The sequence below is a fragment of the Phalacrocorax aristotelis genome, chromosome Z, assembly GCF_949628215.1.
Source record: "Phalacrocorax aristotelis chromosome Z, bGulAri2.1, whole genome shotgun sequence".
Taxonomy (NCBI): Eukaryota; Metazoa; Chordata; class Aves; order Suliformes; family Phalacrocoracidae; genus Phalacrocorax; species Phalacrocorax aristotelis.
In genome coordinates, this window is record NC_134311.1 from 38,790,109 (window position 1) to 38,810,069 (window position 19,961).

At 39.7% G+C, this 19,961-nt stretch overlaps 1 protein-coding gene across 1 annotated transcript in view; it reads left to right on the forward strand.

Moving 5' to 3' along the window:
* The window catches only part of FRMD3 (FERM domain containing 3), a 153,307-nt gene that overhangs the window by 47,220 nt on the left and 86,126 nt on the right, over nucleotides 1–19,961 (forward strand). Inside the window, exon 2 of the mRNA XM_075078982.1 lies at nucleotides 19,152–19,256. Coding sequence (XP_074935083.1) covers nucleotides 19,152–19,256 — 105 coding nt within the window. The remainder of the gene's footprint in view (nucleotides 1–19,151; nucleotides 19,257–19,961) is intronic.

Below are 19,961 nucleotides of genomic sequence, written 5' to 3' on the forward strand. Positions count from 1 at the left end.
GACTCAATAAACTGTCAAGACAAAGGTGAGTCTGTTGCTGTGTGCAATCTGTAGTGCCCTTGTAATCTTTCCCTCCTCTGTTAGGTGGGATGGTTCTGCTTTCCTCTGCCCCGTATAGTAGTGTGCTGGCAGCGGAGTCATCTTCCTGTCCTGGGCTGTAACCCAAATGACTGGCTGGGGGATACAAATGTTGTCCATATTTCCTTTACGTGGTCTTTAGGATGTGTTGGACTGTGACAAATGGTCAGAATAAGACCTTGAATTTTCTGTGATCTTCTCTGAGAAGCCAGTGTAGGCAAGAGAGAGTGCAGTTTATTTGCTCTGTGATGCTTTGGGTGGGGTTAGGGTTTTTTTTAGCTTAGGATGCATGTAGGAAAGAGGTAGTGTACTTCCATAGTTGCATTTCTGAGGGGAGACGGGCTCTGGCATTCAGTGTTGCAGCTCTTGGCTCTTTATGTTGGCTCTTGGCTATTTATGTGTTGCTGCTCTTTATGAGTAAATAAATTTACTCTAAGAAATACGTAACTTTATTACTTAGATGTTTTCCATGAAAGTGCTAGGCAACAGTGAGGTTTCTTTGCAAGTAGACAGATTTCCTGGTCTGTCCTTAATGCAGCTGCTTTTCAGGGAGGGGTTAGGCTATATAATGTCTATGTTTTTTTGCATCACCAGGAGACAATCATAATGTTACTTACTAAGATAAAAGTTAATAAGAATTTACCCTCTGGCTCTCTGCAGAGGGGCTGATTCTTTGTTTGGGCTAGTTGGGAGCAAGACTCTCAACTGAAATGCTGGTGATAAGTGGATGGAATGGATGGATGATTAGGTTATCAAGACACATAATACAGCTAACCCCCCAGATGTTTTTGTTGCTGTATTTTAGGGTGTTCAGTGATAGAAGACATGACAGAAAAGGCTTTGGAAGTCCATTGTTCCTTACTATACCAAAGTAGGCATCAAAAGATGAGGAAGTGGAATACAGCTTTTTTTTTTTTTGCATGACGAAAGAAATTGCTATGAAAGCAAGTGGTAAAGCAGAAAACTGTCAAAACATAATTCATTAAATCTAGGCAATTTGTCACTAAACTTTTTTATTACCAAGCATTAAAATTTGTTAAATGGAAAAGATTATCAGGCGTTTATCATAGAGTATCAGAATAAAGGCTACACTTGATGTGGCATTCAGACAGAAGATATTTTTCTGTGTTGTCTTGCTGCTGCAGTTGAAAGCAATGCTGATATTCAGTGCAAAACAGTTTTTTGGGAGTTCATATTTTTTTGTTTGAACCCATTAAGCTGTCTCAGTAAAATGTGTCATACTCATTCCTAGATCAGATATAATGCTGTAATAAATGTATTCATTTTTTCTTCCAAAATTTGAAATCTGTGATGCAAGTGACCTTTAGATGTTTGCTTTTTCACAGTCTAGGCAGAAGAATATTGCATTAGGAAAGCTGAATTTTTGTCCTTGACATGGATTAATATCTCTCTGTTCAGGAGAAGAGCTGAATTGTGTCTAATTTATGTAGTCGTGGCAGGGTGCCGTTGAAGGCTCGTTGTTTGTTGATACTGTTTTGGTTGCACTGGTTCATTTGCTGCACGTAATACAGCATATTTGCTATTTTTTCCCAATACTGCTAATAGCAAGCATATGAAAATCACCCCTAAAATTGCAAGATTGGCTTATAAGAAAACCAAACTGTATTTACACAATCGTGATGTGGGAGGCTCTCCAATGTGATGCCCCTCTACAAGAACAGCCTCAAGGAGGATCCGGAGAAGTACAGGCCAGTCAGCTTGATATCAGTACCAGGGAAGGTTATGAAGCAGTTCATCTTGAGTGACCTTGCCAGGCATGTGCAGGACAACCCAGGGATCAGGCCCAGCCAGCATAGCTTCATGAAAGGCAGGACAGCTGAGCCCAGAGAGTTGTGGTGAATGGAGCTAAATCCAGTTGTCACTGGGCACAACTGGTGTTCCCCAGGGCTCAGTTTTAGGGCCAGTCTTGTTTAATACCTTTATCAATGAGCTGGGTGAGGGGATTGAGTGTGACCCCAGTAATTTTGCCGATGACACCAGATCGGGTAGGAGTGTTGATTTGCTCAAGTGTAGAAAGGCTCTGCAGAGGGACTGGACAGGCTGGATTGATGGGCTGAGGTCAACTGTATGAGATGTAACATGGCCAAGTGCTGGGTCCTGCACTTGGGTCACAACAACCCCATGCGATGCTACAGGGTTGGGGAGGAGTGGCTGGAAAGCTGCCTGGTGGAGAAGAGCCTGGGCGTGTTGGTTGACAGCTGGTGGAACATGAGCCAGCAGTGTGCCCAGGTGGCCAAGGCAGGCAAGAGCATCCTGGCTTGTATCAGGAATAGTGTGGCCAGCAGGAGTAGGGAAGCGATCGTGCCCCTGTACTCGGCACTGGTGAGGCCGCACCTCGAATACTGTGTTCAGTTTTGGGCCCCTCACTACAAGAAGGGCAACGAAGTTGGTAAAGGGTCTGAAGAGCAGGTCTTAAGAGGAGAGGTTGAGGGAGCGGGCTGAGGGGAGACTTTATTGCTCTCTACAACTACCTGACAGGAGGTTGTAGCGAGGTGCGTGTTGGTCTCTTCTCCCAAGTAAAAAGCGATAGGATGGGAGGAAATGGCCTCAAGTTGCATCAGGGGAGGTTTTGATTGGATATTAGGAAAAATTTCTTTCCTGAAGGAGTGGTCTCAGGCATTGGAACAGGCTGCCCAGAGAGGTGGTGGAGTCACCATTCCTGGAGTTGTTCAGAAAAGGTGTAGACATGGCTCTTCAGGACATGGTTTAGGAGGCTTGGTGGTGTTGGGTTGATGGTTGGACTTGGTGATCTTAGAGGTCTTTTCCAACCTTAATGATTCTATGGCTTTATGATTCTATAATGCAGTTTGCCTTCCCCCCCCCCCCCCCCCCCGACTTTCTGGTGTTTTGTGGGGGTGGGATTTCCTTAGCTTGGGGAGCATGTTTTGCTTGTTACTTTTTTAAAGTTCAACCAGAGATCCTTGTCCAGTTTTATGCCAGCTGAAAGTTTCAGGAGTGGATCAAATATCACAATAATTTTGATACAGTAATGGGAGCTGTTATCAGCAGTCCATTAGTATCACCTCTAACACTGGGTGATATGCAAAAGGAGACTGGTGTCATAAAGGTAGGATTTTGCAGCTGAGAGGTTGAGACCTGCTCCTGTTGTACCACTTGTTTTGGAATATCGTGATTTTTCTTTTGGTGATCAGAGAAAGAATCTGAAAAAAGTGTGTGAATTTTTAAGTTAATCTGTCAGAGACTTTTTTTCATGCGCATAATGCACAATCCGATAATATTTTCACAAGTAGAAGAATCTTTATGTTTCAGCTTTTTGGTAATTTTAAAGCTCTCTGGCAGAGGCCATAGTTCAAGGTAGCTGATGAGGGAGGGTGAAGTAAACTGGGAAGCGTTCTAATTAAAACGGAAGAGTCTGAAATGGCCACACAAAGTCTAAAGTGGGTGGAATTGCCACCTGCTGTAGGCAGGATCTGTTTTCTGTGTCTGTCTCCTTAGATGAGGTTTTTTTTCGGGAACTTGACAAATATAAAATTCAGCTCAAGTGTTCGGCAGGCAGCTCTGAGGATTTCCCTTGTTTCTGCCAGAAGGGAGGAGCCATGCGTATTTTTCCCCCTGATGTAGGGTAACATTTGAAAGTTGTCATGTGAGACAGGAACCGTGACCATTACACAGCTGGGGCTGACATCTGGTCCACTGTGATTTTGTGGGCAGGAGTGTAATTTTGTCCCAGGGCAAGCTGCCTGCCTGCCTTCTGTTTCACTAATCTGTCATGAACTTACTGGAGATGGCTGTTTCCAGTGCCAGTGCAAAAGGGATATCCACACATTCTTTCCTTGGTGCTAGCTCTCCATCAGCCATTGAAGGGCAGGGCTGTGGGCACCAGTGCAGGAAAATTGCTTTGCTTTGGAGCTTTAGTGCAACTGTGCGTATTGTTGATTGAGGTCCATGGTGTGTGTGCAGTCTGCATGACTCAGCAAAGAGGTGTGTTTCGGGGTGGGGAGAGTGCCCAAAATGCATGGGGACAAGATCTGTACTTGAGCAAGGGACTGAAAACTCACTGGACTTGGGAGAGCTGTTCTCGCATCAAATAATGGCTTTGCCCCATAGTTTTAAGAAGTGGAAAGCCTTTAATTCTCACCTAAAATGACATATACAGCAAATTAACTGCTTTCAGCCTGCATTAGGCAGCTGAACTGATTATCATACAAGATTTTCCTAATGTTTGAATGCTTTGTTGTTCATTTCTTGCTTTTTGGAGAAAGGATATCTAAACTTCACAGCTGTTCAAAATATCAGAAGCTGTTGGGATGGTGAAGTTTTACATCACTTTAAAGGATGATGCTGGAAAACAAAGATGGTGTTTGAAATAGATTCTTGTGTATGTATATTGTAGGACTGTTTGATTGCTCTGTAAAAAGTTTCACCCAATATGGCACTTCAAGTTGGCTGCCCATAGATTTTCTAGGGATCCAGTAAAATAAGGATGAAAAGGTATTTTAAATTTTTGTAGGAAAAGCTGTGCCTAAAACTTCGGGGTGTGTTCTGTTTTGTAAGAAAGTGGATGTTATTAAATATGACAGTATATATATATTTAAAAATAACAGGTTTTGAATGCTGTCAAATAGATCATGGTCCTTCATTAAATCCATTTGATCAAAGGGTATTGTTCTAGATAGATAGCTCTTTTTTTCAGTGTTCCTGTTTTAGTAAAAATGTTCATAGGGAATTATGGTGCTCCACGGTGCTAAGCTGACAGTTAACTGAAGCGTGATTTTTTCCAAGTTTGTTTTGTAAAGCTTGTAATGCAGTAGAATAAACCAGCAAAAGAACCTGCAGATTTTCAAGCTCTTTTTTTGTAAAGCTTTAAATCAAGATTGACTGTCTTGGCTGAAGACATGCTAGAAAAAACAAAATTATTGAGCTTGACAGAAGTTAAAGCTGGCTAGTGTGAGACATAAATAGGATAAAATTATATATTCCAAATTATGCAGACATCCAGGTGATCTAATAGCCTTCTATAATTTTAGAACCCTTTAGTCATTTTCCTTGACATCTTTCTTATATATTTATATATAAAGTGTGTATGTATAGACACATATGCATAAAAAAGTATGGTGTGTGTATGTGTGAGAGATATCAAAGATCCATTATAAGCTAGAAAATTGAGTGCCTTTTATGAGCTGAATACATGATGATGGTCAGCATTTTTGATCTATTGGCCATTGCTATTATAGGATCTTACATTAATATTTCAAGACTAGTATCTGCTGCTCTCCAAGACAGCTACGTATGAGTATGTACTAGAGGGACTCAGTGGGGTCATTGTTTAAATATGTAGTCACATGTAGAAATAAATACTGGCATTTAATTATTGAAACGCCTTTCAACTACACTGTGAAGCTGTGTCCTTCAGTAGTTAATTTCTTTCTGACAGTTCTGCACTGCTAACCACCTATGCCTTCCTTCATGCCTTGCCTATAACTCAGCGTACCTTACAGTCAAATGCTCAGAGCTTGCAAGCTGATGTTCATTTACTTTTGGGTTTCTGGTTTCTGTTGAGAGAAGGTGGCAAAGACAAAGCTGCAGAGCATATTGGCTGTTGGGTGTCTTGATATGCTCTTCCCACCTGTGTGGACTGAGGCTGTCCGCCTGCTATTGCATGGTGGAGAGGAAGATGGGCAGGACTGGGATGGGTTAGAGAAGACCAGCTGGTGGAACAGGGCAGCACAAGAATGGGGTGCCACTCCTGCACTATGGTTTAAATGCCTTGGAAAAAAGGGGATCTTCCACCTTTATCTAGAAGAATACATCCTGGTTTACTGGGTCTCCTGTGTCTTTCATAGGGTTATGCTTAACTCTGATACTTTTTCAGCTTTTTTGGGAGTCCACCTATTTCCCTAAGGCTCTTTGGAGAACATGTGAAGATGGGTGGCTTTGGGTTACTGACAGAAGTGCACTTGGTGGTGAAGTCTTCCCCAGCCTTCCTTCTGCTTGCTGCTCACACTTGTAGTTAGGGCGCGTGGCTAAGGATCGTTGATGCATCCCACAGGAAGGCTGCAAGGGCGCTAAAATGTGTGCTTGCTCTCTTGCCCATTCCCATGCTGCCTTGTTTCTTAGTTTATTTCCCAAAAGTCCTTTTTGCTTCACTGTGTCAGGCAGAAAGAGAAATACAAAAAGTTGCCTTGTGCAATAAGACAAAGGTACCTTTTCTTCTTTGGTGTCATCTGCTCATTTATATAACTTCTTCAGTTTTGAAAAGAGGATCATTATAAAATAATTGCATCCTGAGGTTTTGCAGTTAGTTTTGGTACAGCAGGTATGAAGCTGTCAGAGCTTTGCTTGTTATTATCTGTATGTCAGCCTTGTGCTGGCTTTAGCTCTTTCTTAAGAGACTTTTTAAGAGATTTTTTTTTTTTTCGCATAAGCCTGTAGCAGCCATAGATGATCTGGGTGAAGAGAAGGAAAATGTAGCCTTAGTCTGCTCCCAAATTACAAGAGGTTCAGCACAGATCTTTCAACACCCAGAGGGGAGGAAAACCTTACTTAACTTTTTATCTTGAGATAATATTCAAAGCTGTTTGCTCCTTTGTCAGGTTGCTCAGTTTTCATCCTGATGTTTGCCGCGGGTCTGCTTTTTCTCTAAATATGACAGGAATGTAAAGAGAGACCTTTCTGATGCAACTGGCAAGCTAGGAACTAGCTGTATGATATATTTATGAATGTTACTGTATGTTACAATTTTTGACAGGTCTCCCCCCACCCCCTTAACCACCTGTGTGAGAACAGGACTTTATTTCAAAAAATTTGCTTTGGTGCTTAAATACCTGTAAACAAGGAATTTTAATTTTTTTTTTGTTAATATGTTAGAATTTGAATCCTCTGAAGAGGCTTGCTTGGGAGAACCATGCACTGCTTAACTGTGTACAGAATGTAGTTTTCACTGAATGGCTTTCTTATCCACCACTACATATAGTAAAACGAATACAGGTGATTCCATTCAGTATCTTCCTCTGGTAGTTTTTTGTTATAATGCATTTTTCTCCACGAGCTCAATTGCACTAGGCAATGTGCATAGCTGAGGGAACCTGGTCAGTGTGCATGAACATCCTCTGCTTCACATGCAGGAACTGAGTGACTTTACAATGCTTTTCTTAAATGCCAGCTACTGTGGAACATGTCTGACAACTCCCAATGTTTAAACATTTATTCTTTAGTGTTTTTTTTCTTTTTTTTTTTTCTTTCGTTTCAGCAGAGAACTAAAATGTTATAAATACCAAAGACACGAATTTGTGTCCTGAATAGACACATACAGTGTTTCTGTGAGGTCAGGGTTTGCACTGGGAAAAATGAGTTGTCATTTGGTATGTAATTCAGGGCTTTGCTTTCCATTTACTACGTGTTAGAAATGTGTGCAGTCTCCTAGGATTCATTCTGGGTGTGGGTATCTTAAAAGAAGCGAGAATAATTACTGGTGAGAAGAACCAAGTGTGATGAATTCCTAACTTAGTCAAAAAGGATGCATTTTAATAGTGTGTCAATATGTACTGTGACTCAAAGATGTAGAAAACATACCACTTACTGAAACAGTAAAAAGCTAAGTCAGTTCGCCTTCGATCTGAGCTGAGTGCATGGGAACAGGAAGTCTGGGCACAGGACAGAAAGTTGCAGATGAATCTGACAGTAAAGGAGAAAAGTGGAATCTAGGAAGGGAGAAACAATTCATTTGTTATGGGACTTGTAAAATGTATTGTTTTATTACCGTCTTTTTTGCACCTGTGGTTAATGGAACAAGCCTGTAGAACCTTCCATTTGGATTTTTGCTTACCATTATTTAGAATGTTTTCTGTCTTTTTTGGTTATATTTAAAATAAATTCAGAAAGGCTTTGTGTTTTAAATCTGCATTATATCTAATTGTTCTTAATAAAAATAAAACAAGTTACCATAGTTGAAATTTTGTGAGGTGATGATTACAAATGCAAGGGGAGTTCTGGCTGTGCTAGCAAATGGAGATCTTATTTTAGGTAGTGCTAATGAAGCAGTTTGTGTGGCTTTCAAGGGCTGAATGACCTCCAGAAAGAGAGAAAGAATGAAAAAAAAAATCAATCTACCTCCCCCTACTACAAAAAATCCGTGACTGAGAACTTTTTTTTAGCATAGAGAAGCTTGTATGACACAGAGAATGAGTTCTTTCTCTGATGCCATTAGCTAGCTTTTATTAAATACCACCGGGGTGCATTGGTGTAGGCACTATGTCCCAAGCAATGGTTCTGGAGGACTTCTTTGTCCAGTATTTTCAATCTACCATAAATTTGGTTTTCTGAAGATTGGATGTCTAATCTGACCAATTTCATGTTGTTTGTTTTCTTTCACAACAAGCATTTAACAGCTGGGATTACTACAAGGTGGAGCCAGGGGTGAGGAGGAGAAGTATTGATGAAAGATTCTTTCCTGTGTAACAGGAGAATGTATTTATGCATGTGTGGCTATAAAGTGCTAGTTGAGCAGTTTGGAAATAGTTTTTCATGGTAAAATTTTTCCTTCAGTTTGCCCAAAGAGAGTAAAGAAATAAAACACTTTGGCAACTGGGAAATGACCCAACGTGATCCTTCAAGTTACAAAATTTCTTCAGTCAAAACACATGGAAGAAGTGAGAGCGCATAGTGCGACACTAATAAAGACCAGATGGTTTTCACAGAAAGGAGTTACTTACCAGGGCAGGTGAGCAATATGAGTCTTTGAAAGAAAAAGTGTTTTAGTGGAGTCTAAGGTGGAGTAGAAGGTGGGAGAGCTTTTTGTGCATCCTCAGCCTCTTCCAGTCCATGAAAACCTTTCTGTATATCCTCAGAAGGTATTATTACCACTGTCTTCTGAGGCATTAATTGTCTGACTATTGGACACTTCAAGTGCATAGTGTGGTGAGGATTCCTAAGCCAAAAGTTTTTATCTAGGCCCTTATCACATCAGATTACTGTATGAGTTACACTTTCAGCTAGTTCACTGGGAACTGTTGACTTCATTACAACGGCTGAGGGTCTTGTCCATCAGGAGACATCTGTGATTTGCAGCACATGTAGAGGTTCAGAGTGTGTCAGAGTTGATACTGCCAGACCACTGACTACACAGCTGGGCCTGTGATTCTACAGCAATCCACATAATGATGGATCAAATTTCCATAATATCTAGTCATATATTCTGTTCTTTATGTAAGCTTTTAACCTCACACGTCACTCTAATAGACTTTTAAATGGACATTAATTCAGCACTTAGGAAATCTTTCCCTCTAGGGATTATGTTCCGTGATCTTCCTTTTCTTTCTCCTTCCCTCCCACCCAGTGCATGCACACCCCATGTCATGCTTGCAAGCATTCATGCTGTTTTTCCCCATGAGAGGAGAGGAACATGGAGGGTAACCCCAAGCTGTGGGGTGAATGAGACCAGCTGAGGCACCATTACCAGCGCTTACAGGAGCACCAATGCGCTATGGCAACAGCAGCTCCCTGGCTCTGCTCATCTCTTCTTCCCAGTCGTCCTTCTCTGCTGTGGTCATACTTTCCCGCTTGGTGTGGAAACAAGAGTGTGGCTGCTCCTGCATGACCCTCACCATGCTTGGGGTTCAAAACCTTCAGATGAGCCCTGAAATGTAGCTGCAAAGGGGCATTCTTGCCCCTCACCAGGTGATTGTTTTTCTGGGAGCAGCTTAACTAAGCTGTGTCACATCATGCTGATTCTCTATTCTGCCTTGTGGTCAGGGAATCATCTTGTTTGGCTAGAAGCATTTTTGCTTGCTTTTCTTTTTTTAAAATACTTCTTTTTGTATAAAAAGTGCACACTGCTGTGTGTCTGTTAGAAAAGGTGTAGTTACAGAACTGTACTTGGAGCAGAATATGTGGGAGGCCTCATTTTCTGGGTCTGCTGAACCCACCAAGAAGATTCAGTAATGCACGGGGACAAGGGAGGTTTGTTGACCATCACCTGTACTGGAGAACATTAGGGTATTTTGTCGAAATCCTGATTTGTCTCTGAGGTTGCTGTTGTAGGTGAGAGCTGAGAACTCATTCTTAAAATTTCTTGTGTGAAATTCTTGAAGTCTTTGCTAGATGTGGTATGATGGTGTGTCCTAGCTGTATCTTACAAGTTAGTTTTGATGTTGAGGATGCAAGAGAGAAAGCAGAGTTAGCTTTCCTGAACAATGCTGGATATTGAATAAAATGACGGATTTGTTGACAGAAGCACTCAGTTCCTTTTAAGAAATCAATAGTGCCTCAGATAGCATCACGAATGCTGCACTAATGGAAGCTGTTACCAGAAATGAGCAGTTAATGCTGCAAGCCTTCTGTGAGGCTGTCACTTCAGGGACATAAAAACCTAAATGACCAAGTGTTGCCCATGTGCTGAGGGATGGAAAACGATGATGAGCCCTGTAAATGAATATTGCATTTGTGGTTTCTTCCGTGCCTGCATGCCTGGCTGGCGGTGACTTTGGAGAGCTGCAGTATGTGAACTATAAATGTTTCTTTTTGTCATTTATAATTTACTCCTGGGTCAGAGTAATTTACTTGCAGAATAGCACAGAGGTCGAGAGCTGATTGTGTGAAAGCTGTTACAGTGTTCACTCCTGCCATCCAGGTTTTACTGTGTAGTAAAATACAATTTTAATTTTCCATGTGATTTTGTATTTATGATAGTTTCCATTACAGGGGACTGTCATTGTGTAATTTTTCTGTGGTGTAATTATTTGTTTTTCCTGTTCCTCTTTTATTTTTTGACCAATATCATCCTAGAATAACCTCTAATTCAAGAGAAGGCAAAAATATGCTGCTGTATGGACAAAGCTGTCCATCTGTTGCAAATGAATAGTGCAAAACTAGAGAAAAATAAGTAACCTTGAATAACCCTCTTCATTTCCCAACTGAGGTACCACACAAGAGGAATCACCTTCAACAAATGTATTTCTGACCTCACTACAGGAGATATTTCTGGGTAAATTTTCAATCCTGTGTACATTTAGCCATGCGGTTTCAACTAAGATTAATAGAGCTTCCACAGCTGCATTCGCACATGCAGCTTTGAAATTGCTCTCCACTTACTTCTCTTCTTCTCAGCTTAGATATTTTTCTCATTTTTTTTCTTTTCTTTCTCCTGTATCTTTGAGAGGTATTTGTACGTTTGTTGCCCAAATGAAACAGTGGGAAGAGGTTGGTGGTTTGGTTTTTTTTTTTTTTTAATTCTTAATATATAGCACTTGGGGCTCAACTGATAATCAAGGGCTCAGAAATTTGATTTTGAAGACTGATATCTTTGTAAAAATGGTGTTCTTCAAGACCCATTCCAGGTTAGCAAATGAGTTCTAAAACCAGAGAAGTATGGGTAGTTTGTGTCTCAGGCATGAAGTGTTCTTGTGGGTAAGGGTTATCAGTAGTGGCTACTAAAGTCCCTATGAAATAAAATGGGCATTAACTCTCTGATGCTGTCACTCATGTATTCACATCTTTTTCTTTTTTCCTGCTGAAAGTCTTTCCCATTTCAGCTGAGGGTAAAATAAGATGGTAATTCAAAACTGAAGTTTTACTTCTGTTAGTTTTGAGTGGGTTGTTGTTGGATAACTGCATTTCTACAGTGTACACATCTGGGAAGCTCTGTGCTGAAAGTATTGGAACTAAGGGAAACATGTATTCTGGTTGCTTGTCTTATTAGGGGGTTTATTAAGACGAGATGCATCTTCCATGACTTCTCTCCAGGAAGAGAGTAAATAAATAATAGCAAGTATAGTTCTTCCCTCAGTACATGTTCATATCATGAGGTGTGTTTCTGCTTTGTGGTAGCATTACTGTACTGGGTTGTCACTCTCCTCCCTAGAGGAGGATTTTCCCGTACTTCCTCTGTTCTTCCCATTTCCTGAGCTTGTGTCTTGTTAGTCAGATCTACCTGAATGGCATTTGTAAGTAGATGGTGGTGTGGCTGAATTTCCAACAATGTAGTAGAGGGCCACTTTTTCCCTTCAGTTAAAAAAAGATAATGAAAACTCTGCTATTGGGAGCACATTGTTAGACACATTGCTTAGAAAGACCTGGACATATGCAGATAAAATCTTTTTACAAAAGCTGATTTCATAACATCTTGTAGTGAAATGAGTGAACTTATGCAGAACAGAATGTATTAAAAGGCACAGATTAAAAAAAATCCATCCTCTCTGTTCTAGAATTGGTAAATTTTTATACCGATTATGGTTAGGTAATTGACTATACAGAATGACATATATAATTTGTAAGGTGTAATTCATACAAAATAGTGTATGGAAGAGAACTCTTGTAATTAAGTAAATGCCAACTGCTTTATTGCAATGTCATTTTCTGTGGTTTTCAGTAGTAGTTATTAGCACCAAATTTTCCCCTTTGTTTTAGGTTTGTAGAAATATACTTAATTCCTCACTGTAAAGAAAAGAAAATTCTGTGACAAATACTTTGCTTCTAAAATAAAATCTGCCAGTTCCAAGTTGGGTTATTATCGGTAAAGTTTGTTGTCTTTTTTTATTGTTGTTGAAACTTTAACAACAACAAAAAAGTAAATTACAGCTGGCCCTTCTTACAGTTGAGAAAAATTTCCAGTTAAATGCTGTATAATAGACTTCCACTGTATTTTCAAGTAGTTAAGAATTGAGGGTGCTGATCATGAGTGGGAAGGAAATCCTTCTGAGGGGTTATAGCATTTTAGTTGAGGAATGAAAAGGGCGTGGTTTTAATTGTTCTTTATATTTTGAAGGCATTATGCAATGTCCAGTTCTTGTGAAACATCTACAGAAGAATACTTCTATTGCTGTTTGCAAAGATGGACCAAAAAAGGCAAAAAGGTTGTCTCTGTATCCGTCTCGGGAGTAGTTACTGTCATTTGTAATTTCAGTGAATCCATAAATCCAAAGAACTGTAAGAAATTTGCCCAGGGTGCTGGGGGTTTTCAGGGTTAGGGCTGGCCCAACGTTGCCAGCTTGGAGCTGAGCCCATTCCACCTTGCTGCCTTCGGCTGCTGTAGATTGATGATTCTGTTCTTGACGTTACTATTCAGCCAGGACTTAAAAATTCATCTAGAAGATGCTACGAAATTCGGGCATGCCAGGTTGCCTTCCTTCTCTGTGCTCTCAGCCCTCCTCCCTATTTAGCTCTGAAGGGTTGATACTAGATCAGTCCCATTCGCATGGCACATGCCCCAGTCCAAGGTGATGCTTAGTGAACTTTTCTGCTGTGCCACTGGAAACAAAAGCAAATGTGATGACAGCTGCCCCAAAACTGACATGAACAGAGATTTGTTCCCAGATGTCCTTTTACAGCCACACTTCTGTGGATGAGAGCAGGCTCCAATACTGAACTGTAGAATAATTGTTGATGAAATGGAAGATGTGTGCCTGCTGGGATTCGAGGTATTCCTGTCATGAAATGCCTAGAAGTATGATCTCATCACTGGAGGAGGATGTCTGGAGAGAAGTCAGATATGTGAGAGGTGGCAGTCAAGGAGCCAGTTTAGCTCTGTAAACCTCTTGCTTTTTATAGTTTTTATAGTTTTTGTCAGGTATTGTCAACTATACTATTACATTTTTCAATGGGTAAAGCTGCTTTTTGAATTATGTTTTTGCCTTAGAGGAACTTCTTAATTTTGTCTATTTTTCTGACGTGGTTAAGGGTTCATTCTATGGTGGTATTATGATTATTCTTGAATTAATGTATTTAATTTTTTTATATCCATAGAACTTCAAAATAAGTTACACACTAAAGAAAACAAGTATACAAAACCAGACATTATTCTTGCCTTGCCTGAGAGACTGGACTTCCTGTTTATTTAAACAGAAATACTGGTTTAATTGTGCTTTTAATTAACTTTGTTTTGTTTTGTTTTGTTTTGTTTGCTTGAGTGGATTTGTGTTAGTCTTGCAAGCACTTCATCAGGTGAACAGCTTTACATAGAGGGTCACTGTTGGCCATTGTTTGCACAAGTAAAGACACTTGTGAGATGAGGACTGAAATCCCCAGTACAAATAAACACTGTGTTTATGACTCTGCACTGCTTCTTACTAATGTCAGTGGCTTCCTGACAGAGATAAGCACAGCTGGCAGGACTTCAGTGGTTAGGTAACAGAGCAGAAGCATTGTGTTTAATCTGCTTGTGACTCTTGCTCTTCCTTGTGACGACATTCAGATAAATAGGCACAGAACTCCACAGTGAAGCAGATGCAAATAGGGAAGACGTTTCACTGAATGCAAAATCTTAAACTGCTCTAAATGGTTTTCCTCTCACTTTCAGAATTGTGAAACAGTCACAGATGTTTTGTGGTCTCATCTTAGTCATTTGAGAAGGGTTAAATTGGCAGAACAAGATATACTCTCCCTTGCTTTTTAACTTCCGCAAAGGTACTAGGAATGCAAAAAGAAAATAAATCCCCAAAGCAAGCACAAGACTGGGATACTGTGCTAGACTGAAAGTGCTCAAGAGCCGCCGAGATCTTTTTGATTAGTTTCTGCATAACAGAGGAGTTACCAAGGAATTGGGTTACTCAGTCACACATTTGCAGAGTTGCAGAAATGGAAGCCGTAATAATAGTGTCTGGTAGCGAAAAATGAAGCATCTCTGCAATGTCTTACTCGGTTCCTAGAGCTGAGGAAGAAACTCAGTTTGTCCTGTGAGTGTGTGGATGGAGGACTCTGCACAGTCATGGTTTCATGTTTCATTGGAGTGGAGAATGTCCCTTGTTCTGCTTAATTCTTTTGCAGCAGCTGCTAGTTTAATTTGATAACATACTTGTTTCAACAGAAAATAAAACTTTTGGTCCAGCTTAAAAAGCAGAGTTCAACAGTTATTTGCAAGTTGATCTTCTGTGTTCAGGGATTCTGTCATTTACATGGCATTATATCCTTTGCATGTGTTTTGGAGTTCGTTATAGGATTTTAGTGGTATTAAGGTCAGATATTCAAATGCAGCCTTAGGAAAAAACATACCCATCTTGCCTGTGCCTGTTTATCTAAGCAAATCAGAGTCATTCCTCCAATTATTTATAGGAATCTCCAAAAGCCTATTTTGCATGAGTGCATGGAATGGCTACATTGTAGGACTTTGTTTAAGGTCATTTTGAAGAAATGCATTTCATACAGTATGGGTTACAGAAGTCTGAAAGAAAATATATCTCAACTGAGGTAGCCAGATGTTGTATTTGAATTAATGGACTTAGAAAAAAGTGGCTTGTTTAACTTGGTATTCTTTCACTGAAAACTATGTATTGATTACAATCCAGGACATCTTGGTTCTCTTGCTTAAACATATTTGTGAGTCTTATTTCTGCCTGGGCTGGTCAGCTGGTCATCTCTACTTGAGAACAGCTGTTGACTTCTGGGTGAACTATGGTACAATTAGAAAAGATTTGAGCTGTGAAGCTTTTAAAAAATATTACTTGACTTTTGCTCTCAGATTCCTGTGGTCTGTTGCTGACATTTTTCAGTAGTGTTTCACATATGGCTTTTTTTATAATGTCATTTTTTTCATGTTTTGACAAACATGCTGAAATGTAGCATAAAAATATTTTTCTGAATTGCTGTAAAGTACTTTATTGGTATAGCAGAGTTTGTGGTTTGTTTTTGTTTGGTTGTTTTTTCTTCTTTTTTTTAGAGGATCATTTAATTGGAAAGCTTTATGGCAACTGTCTGAAATTTCAGGCAATGTTTTATAATCATTATTCTGTGACCCAAATCTGTTCTTGTGCTCTGTTGTGGATGACTGGCAGTTTCTAATTTAATTTATCCATATTCTTTCACAAATGAGCATAAACCTTGGATTTAATATTCTTTTGTACTATAATATGTAATAAGTATATCAAAAAACACAGGAGACATGAAAGATCATCAGATTCTGAAGCTCAGGGGAATTTGGAGCAGTGTTAAGAGAAATGCAGAAAATGTTTATGAATGCTGTTTGCTCAAAACAAAATGAACCATTGCCTGTCTTTCTTACCACACTACCTATTATTAATTCAGACTTGAGGTGCTCTGTACCACATCAAGCATTTTCTTCTGTGTATCAATTATGATCTGAATTTTTTCAAATTTCAGGTATTTAGAAAGCATAATAGTGGTGCATTTAGAACAGTATTTCTATGAGAACACTCATTACATTATATATGTGCCTATTTAGCCGCTTCTATCCATCTTGAAACTTTTTAAAATATCTGGTAATGAATCACATGGAACTTGAAGCCTTACTGAGTAGCACTATTAACTGAAGTGTATACTAACCAAGGGTGAGGTGATTACCTAGTCCCTTTTACTTACCTATGGAGGGCTTAAGGATTCCTAGAGCAAGAGTTTAGCTTGGAGGCTTTTGTTCATTTGCTCTTTTTTGTTTGGTTCATTTCCATCATCGATCTTTCAAGCAAAAAAACTAGGACATCAATTCATCTTAGAAAGGAAGCGTTGTTACTGGATTGAGAAACACCCTACGTGCCCTAGACTTTTATCAGATTCCTCAAGAACTCAAAAAAATTTTGTGATTATTTAGGTGGGTGAAGCAAAGGACCTGTTAAATGTGTGGATTAAAATGTGAACCTATAGAAGTTAGTAGATTTGCTGACTGTTCTTCCAGTAACACCCTGTAATGTTGTCAGATGAAAATGTCTAGTCTGGTTGCCTCATTTCCAGTGTTTTAAAATTTGGATTTCTTTTGTACACTGTTGTCAGTAAAGTCTATTTTCATGTTTGACGGTACCTGAGTCACCTAATAGTTGTTACTTCCCAGTCCTATTTAGTTCATTGTAGATTGTCTTAAAACTGTGTGCAGCTTGAATTTCACATCTGTGTTCAAATTTTTTCCTACTGCCTTTGTGTTGAAATGTCACTGTGCAATTTTGTCTTAATATTTTGACTGTTTTGCTTATCACATAGTCACAAAAGTTTGCAGGCACTTAGCTAGAAGATACTTCATTGAGATACGATTGTATAAGTGCAGACCTTTTTTTTTTTCAGTCACCGGGAGAGTGGCAGTTTTTCTTTTTGTACTTTTCAGTCGCTGATACTGGCTTTGCTTTTTGAGATGAGTTTTCTCTATGCTTTTACTAGCATGCCCATACTTGTAACTGGTACAGTATAAAAGAATGTCAGTGTATTTGTTAACCACTCTTAACAGCAAACAAGTCAGTTTTTAAATGTCCTGAGGCTGGAAAGAAGCAATTACAGAAGGAAACCTGTTGCAGCTATGTCACAGGGGAAGTGGTAGCAGTGCAGGGAGCAAAGCATGAGGTTGAGTGAGCATGCACAGAAAACAGGCAAACTGTATTAACATCCTTTGACAGTGGCCGTTTAAAAATAGAAAAACAAAGTACAGAAATAGCATGGCGCAGACAAGCCAGTGGTATCCTCCAGGCAAGTAGCAGCATATGGAAGGGTAAAGGACCACATAGTGAGGGGTAAATACATCAGAGACAGAAGGTGGAGGAAGAAAGGAGTAGCAGCAGTAGGTGGCTTACACAGTAGGAAGAGAAGCAGAGCCTCCTGTGTCTAGGAGAAAGAAATCTGTAGAGAAATTAGCAATTCCCTTGTGACTGGAAGTGAATTTGGGAGGAGATAAGGTCCGGAGGCAGCCGCAGGAGCCCTAGCACACTGGAAGGGCAGGACAGCTCTGTCTCAGTGCCTTAAGTGAGGGTGCTTTTTATTTAGTCAGTCTATTTGTTCAGTGATGGATGAGCAACTGTATCCATGTCAGAATTCCTTATTAATTGCAAAGATAGGAAAATAGAGCAGTAGTTAATGGATTGCATTATTTTCTAACGCTCCAGCCTTGACGCAAGTCTCATTTTTCATGTGGGAAACAGTGGGTTGCACTGAGCAGTGGTTGTCCCAAGGCCATTGCTTCTTCTGCTCTTTAGCGTATGACCTTGGACAGGTCACGGTTTTTGCCTCAGCTACCTTGAGAAATGCAGGAGCTACCTATTCAGTTTTGCGTAGCCAGTCATACTGTTTATGGTTTAAATTGCCTGTTAGCTTTTTAAAGGCAGGTTAAATAAGGCATAGCATTAAGGTTTTCAGGGAGTCATTTGGAAGAAAAAATTAAGTAGTTTTTTTTAATATAATGTGATTGCATATCCTGTGTAGTTTCTATTTTGTACACATTAAACAGGTAAGTTCAAGTTGTTTCACGTTAGCAAAAGATAGAGTCTTGCAAACTTGCTACCTCGTCCACAGTAGAGGCGTCAGTGCAGGACTGGGGTAGACAGAGTGGAAGAAATGGAGAGACCCGACACTCTGACGTAGTGAAGCACGTTCATCTGCTTAGAGTGGACTGCTTTAGGAGAACAGCTTTAGACTGGTGTTAATACTTACACACATCACAGTTCAGAACAAAAAATTCACATTAGCTGGCTCAGAAGAAATGTGAAAATACATGTAGGTTCTCCATATCAGGCAGTAGATTAAGAAGAAATGAAACAGAGTATTGAGATTGAAGAAAGCAGAAATAAAGAATGAGATTTTAACTAAACATCATGTGACCAGTAACTTTTCTTAAGGCTATAGTTACCCAGTGACAATGTAAAGATGAAAACATCTCTTTCAGTCATTTGGGCATTTATTCTTTGTACTGTAGTGCTGTCTGGGAATTAAGGGTCAGGTCTGCCTTGCTGTGGGCACTGTGATAAGAACCAGTAAGGTACTCCCTGCAAAAACTGCTTGCAAACTTGGGGGATACAAAAAGACACACGCTTTTTTGAAGTTCCGTATATAAATGCATATCTGTTATGCCATTATAGCATCAGGTGGAAGTATGGTTACTAGTAATATATTAAATACTATAGTTGTGCAGCTATTAGAGTAGCAGGAGTTTCCTGAGGTGGGAGTAATAATGATATTTTCTTAACGAATCAATTTGTGATTGTGCAGGGAGTATACTGATCGCTAATCTCCTGCATCTTTTAGGGGAGATGAATGCTCAAATCCTTGTCCTCATCTGAATAACAACAGATTTCGTATGCCATTTTCCTTGACAATTCAATTAGATTTTTAAAATATTTATAGGCAGCAAGTTCAGAATACTCAGAATAATATATCAATTTTTTCTCTTTTTACAGAGGGAAACTAAAGGTCAGTTCCTTATAGATCACATCTGCAACTATTACAGCTTGCTGGAAAAAGACTATTTTGGCGTTCGATATGTTGACCCTGAGAAGCAGAGGGTATGTATATGAACTCTGACTACATTTGATTTTAAGTAATGCTAAATTGATCTTTATTTTTCAAAAAGCAGGCAAGTTCTAATGCAAAGTTATGTATCTCTGAGAGTTTATACTCTGGCTGTAATCCACAGAGGTTCCTAAAGTGGCATTATTAAATTATTTTTCCCCTCCATTCATGTATTTAGTTTCAGGTAAACTGATACATTCTGATTTGTATAGTTCTCCTGGGCACTGAAGATAGAAAACATCTAGAGGCATGACTCAGAGGTAGCACAGGGTAGCAAAATGCTCTGACAATGCACTGAAATTTGGGATTTCTGTTTTTCTGTAGAGTAGGCTTCTTGGGAATTGTAGGCAGGAAGCCTACTGATTTTAACAGCAGTCATTCTATTCCACTTTTCACAGGGTCCATGGACTTAGATATCTGTAATACACAAAATAGGTATGTTTTGTCAGGTTGTGGGGGGTTCTTCCAGTTAGTTCGCCCTATGAGCACCTTTACATTTGTGCAATAAAGTTTACAGGCCTGTGCTCTAGGCATTTGTATGGACAGTGATTAGTCATCTCTCTTAGGTGGAAGGTGGTCCTGCAGGTTGTATTCTGAAGGTGGTTTGCTACTGCTATTCCCTGTTTCGTGCAGATGATTGTTACTGTTTGAGAGTGGAAAAGGATGGTCAAGACAGGAAGCAGAAGTCCTCAGGCAGT